Source organism: Arachis duranensis, chromosome 9, assembly GCF_000817695.3.
Source record: "Arachis duranensis cultivar V14167 chromosome 9, aradu.V14167.gnm2.J7QH, whole genome shotgun sequence".
Classification (NCBI taxonomy): domain Eukaryota; kingdom Viridiplantae; phylum Streptophyta; class Magnoliopsida; order Fabales; family Fabaceae; genus Arachis; species Arachis duranensis.
In genome coordinates this window covers 12,215,041-12,219,732 of record NC_029780.3, presented here as the reverse complement: position 1 = coordinate 12,219,732, position 4,692 = coordinate 12,215,041, and the positions used below count along the sequence as shown (strand labels likewise).

The window sequence follows — 4,692 nt, the reverse complement described above, 5'->3', positions numbered from 1 at the left end:
TAATTTAAATTAAATATTTATTAAAATTAAAAGATTTAAAATATACATGTTTCAGATAAAAAAAGATAAACTTAAGAATTAAAATACAATTAAACTTAAAAATCTTTAAATCAGTGATCTAGTAATTAGTAGTTGGTTTGGTTATAGTTTATAAAAACCTTGGTCTAAATTTTTTATTTCATTATTGGTGAGAAAATAGAGTTTACTTAAAAATATTTATAAACGGTGTTTAACAGGGAGTTGGAGACGCCGTTCTGATGAAACAAAAATCCATCTCCCTTATATTATTTCTGACCATCTTCCATAGAATACTTGCATGATTGACACATGACAATATACTTCCATTATATTGTGTTTTTGTATTTGAAAAAATCTTTCTAAATATCCTGCCAGAATGTTAGTTCTCAAAATCTTGCAAAACACCACAACATCCTATAACAAAGTATTATACCAGTAATTATCTAATATCTAAAAAAGTGAGCTCCTTAGTCTCTACTCTGACCATAGTTATTAAAAGCGGATTGGTTGAAGTTCAAACTCCTTACCTGAAGGAAATAATAAAGTTGATAGAACCACCAAATTACAATGCTTTTTATTAATATAAGTATAAATTATAATACATATATGATTTTTATTTTATTTATATTTAATTTATTTTAATTTAAAGTCACTTATTTTTAAATTAATTATATTTTATTTAACTATAATTTTATATTTAATACAAATTAAAAAAATAAATAAAATTTTTTATTAATTACAATTTATTTATTTTTCATGATTATACGATATCTATTAATATTATTTTTTTCGATAAATATTTGTAGTATATAATAATAGGTAAAGACTCATATACATTTGTCTTTATATGAAGTTGATAGTTGAAAATCGTTAAATGATAATTTAGTTAAACTTGTCAAATCATTTAACGGTTTTTAAATATCAACTCCACATAAAAATAACTGTACATGAACAATGATCCAGTAGCTTAACTAGTGACTCGACCAATAACCCAATGATTAAACCAATAATCTAGTAACCCAATAACTTGACCGATTTGATCACACTCCTTTGTCAGAAAGAATTAAGAAACACGAATTAGTAAGGGCTTTTAGGGAATTGCAGAGTATTATCCTTTCAAGCGGGAACCAACGGTTGGAGGAGGGCGGCACTGCCAACAATGGCGTTGGTGTGTTCTTCTACGCTTTCTTCCATCCTTTCCCTCCAAAGCCATCATCTTCTTTTGGATTCTCAAACTTCAACCACACCATTTCGTTCTTCTTTCCTCTTCATCAACACAGATAACTCATTTTCTCTTGTATGTCATGCCAAGAAGAAGCTCACTTTTTTCGACCAAATTCTCGATTACATCGAAGGTGGATACTTCTCCACGTACCCTCTTTTTTTCTCCTTGGCTTCTTAAAATCATACTCCTCCTTTTCTTCTCTCATTATAGATTAACGAAAATAATTTTGGATACTATTTTTCCTCTATAATCAAACATGTATTAATTAATTAATTTCTAGGAGGTCCAAAATTAAGAAAATGGTATGGTGCACCTGATCTCCTTCCAAAAGATGACACTAACACACAAGATGAAGAGGATGATTATCCGGGTAAGTTATTTTAGTGGTAAAAATTTAAGTACAGTTAACTTCGTTCATATGAACTTGGATGTGAAGTTGATAGATGAGAGTCTTTACAAAACAATTTAATCAAAATTGTCAAATTATTTAACGGATTCTTAGTTTTAACTTGGCACGAAGGGAATTACATTTACTCGAATATGAAATATTGATTCCGTCCATCAATACTTATACTTAACTTGATAGTTTCCTCTTCTTCTTATTTGTTTTGAAATTTGATATCACACAATTGTATTGTACCAACGCAGAAGATGAAATCAGGGATGCAGTGCTAGTAACAGATGGAGATAGTGAGATGGGTCAGGTCTGCTTGCCAATTTTTTTTAAAATTATTATTACAAGCTTGCCTTGTTATTGATATATCAAAATCTTGTAATTCAAGAACAATTTTCTTATCAACAATATTATTTACACTGGCTGAAAAGTTGGTCCCTATTTCTATACTAAATTTACAACTAACTGAAACATTAAGCAACATATGTATAGATGTAATACATAGGATTTACATTGAGTGGAAAGAGTTTTATTTTAATGCACTCACGGTGTAAAACGTTTTACATAATCGTCAAGTTACATCCGTTCTTTTAAATTATCATTTACGCTATTAATGTAAAGGTGATTGCTCGCATATATATTGTAAGCATACATAGAATTCCGAGGCGAGAGAAAACAAACATGCGAGTCCCTCTTTTTCTTTTTTCTTTTTTTTTTCTTCTCTTCAATGAATACACCTTTGTATTCTATGCATTGTTTTGAGTATATATGCGAGTCTTTTTCTAATGTAGAAGGTAATTATTTTTACTTACATGATTAAATGTACGTATAAAACTTCTTTACATTGGCAATGTATCAAAATTAAATTTTAAAGACAATTGCCTCCGAAATTCTGGAACCTTATACTTCATAAATATGTATCCATTGTCTTGATTGACTTATATTAAAGGGAAAATTTTACTAACTAGTTTGGTGAAATTCATCTTGACGACTTCTATCTGATTAGGAAGATTGATTTTCCCTTAAAAGTTATTTTTTAGGAATAGTGTTATAATTAGAGGAGTATTTAGTGCTATATTTTACAAAATATATAACTAAGAGAGCTGGAATTTTCTTTTTGGGGTTAACAAGGAGCAATTTTAAACTTTTTCTAATTTTCAAATAAGCCATGTCGAGAAATCACTTTTTCTAAAAATTTAAACTAATAGGAGAAGATACACGAATATTTATATCTCTAACACACAAGCAATATGCATTACCCTGTATTAAAGGAATCCATGACATTAAAGCCTTGTTGAGTCAATGTTTTCTGGGTGTTACACAGATGGTGATATTGTCACTAATTGTGAAGCGAACTCGAATAAAGGCACTGGTAAAGGATAAACGGGCTGCACTTGAAGCCTTCGGAACTTATGTTGAGGTGGATGAAAGTTAATAACTTTTTTTTTCATTTTTTTTATAGTTCCTTATTTAATCATGATTATTATTTACTCATTGCATGATATTTGTTGGGAACAGTCCATGACAGGTGATACAAGTGACAATCGATTCCTCAAGAAAGCTCTCAGAGGAGTTCGCACAATTATATGCCCAAATGTATGTATGAACACCTTAACTCATTTGCATTTGTAAAATTTGAACAATGAAACTTGATCATTTTTTAGTGTCAAAATTTTGCACTTATAGAGACAAAGACAAAGACAAAGGTGATACTATTATATTTGTTGTCCTTAGAACAATGTTCCAAATAGATAAATGATTGAATTATTTCATTATTGTTTTCCAGGAGGGTTTTCTTTCCAATGTTGGGAGCCTTCAAGGGGTACAACATATAATCCTCTTATCACAGGTACCCTTTTCCTTTATTATCCCTAGTAATGCTATTTTCTAACTAAGGTAAACTATCAAAATGGTACCCAAAAGTTTATGGTGTTGACAAAAATAATTTTGAAAGATACAAATGACAAACAAACTCTCAAAAAGTCAAAATACTTAAAATGGTGACAAAAATAACCAAATATTAAATATATATTCTAAAAAAAAAGCTTTAGAGATAATATCTTTTATGCGATTTGTTGCAAGCATTATTGGAAATAACATTTGGATAAAAATATCTAAATAGATATAAGATTTGGAAGAATATACTAGCTTATTTCATATAAGATTTGATGTTTTATGAATGCTAATTTGATTAAGTATTTACCCAAACATCATATTGATCCTAATTTTTTTTTTGGTCGATTCACAACTTTATTTCTCCAACAAAGTTGAGTCATAGGAGAAGCATTACTCTTCTCAAGCTTACTTTCCGTTGAAGAAAACAAGAAGAGTGTTTATTTGTTGCCTTGTTTTGTTGTTTTAACAAAGTAGCAGTTGTCAGTTTATAGTGGTAAAAGTGGGATCCAATCTATGATGAAAAGCAATGCAAAGAAATTGGCAGAGCAAGATGAATCAGTGTTGAAGAGCTCAGGGATTCCTTACACCATTATTAGAACCGGTGCATTTCAAGATACAGCTGGTGGAAATCAAGGCTTTACCTTCGACCAGGTACATACAACACCCTACATTTTTATTTTTCTTCTTTTTGATGATGGAAACAATCTGAGACATAGTAAGTAAATGTTTCATAGGATGTTTTTACTTATCAAACCCAAAACAAAGCATGCTATTGCTATCAACTAATCTCTTCACTAATTGATATTGCTACTTGTTATTAGAACATTTCTGTGAGTGCTATTCTGATCTAATGTTAGCAATCCTCTTTCTATTAAAAGGGTTATTTCTAGTTTATGTTGGATCAATATGATACAAGTATTGAATAAGGTACAATAAAATATACAGAAATACCATGTGCACATTAAAAATCAAATACCAAATTAGCTACTATGTATTTGTGTATAAATACATATATAGTTTAACGAATTTTTATTATGTATTTTTGTATTTCAATCTGCATTTCTACTAGTGGTTGATTTTGGAATACACCTAACATGGTTGTAAAAAATATGCATATAATAGGACAATCTGGCACAAAGTATCTCGTGTTATATAGGTC

The 4,692-nt window shown here is 29.4% G+C and overlaps 1 protein-coding gene across 3 annotated transcripts in view; it reads left to right on the top strand.

Annotated features, from left to right (window-relative positions):
• Nucleotides 1–1,094: 1,094 nt before the first annotated feature.
• Nucleotides 1,095–4,692, top strand: part of LOC107464787 (uncharacterized) — a 4,555-nt gene continuing 957 nt past the window's right edge. Inside the window, exons 1-7 of one of the 3 annotated variants that reach the window (XM_021130359.2) lie at nucleotides 1,095–1,373; nucleotides 1,524–1,613; nucleotides 1,892–1,947; nucleotides 2,962–3,057; nucleotides 3,156–3,233; nucleotides 3,424–3,486; nucleotides 4,008–4,184. In XM_021130359.2, coding sequence (XP_020986018.1) covers nucleotides 1,178–1,373; nucleotides 1,524–1,613; nucleotides 1,892–1,947; nucleotides 2,962–3,057; nucleotides 3,156–3,233; nucleotides 3,424–3,486; nucleotides 4,008–4,184 — 756 coding nt within the window. In that variant the 5' untranslated portion in view covers nucleotides 1,095–1,177. The remainder of the gene's footprint in view (nucleotides 1,374–1,523; nucleotides 1,614–1,891; nucleotides 1,948–2,961; nucleotides 3,058–3,155; nucleotides 3,234–3,423; nucleotides 3,487–4,007; nucleotides 4,185–4,692) is intronic. The other 2 variants (XM_021130358.2, XM_016083756.3) reach the window with 2 other exon arrangements.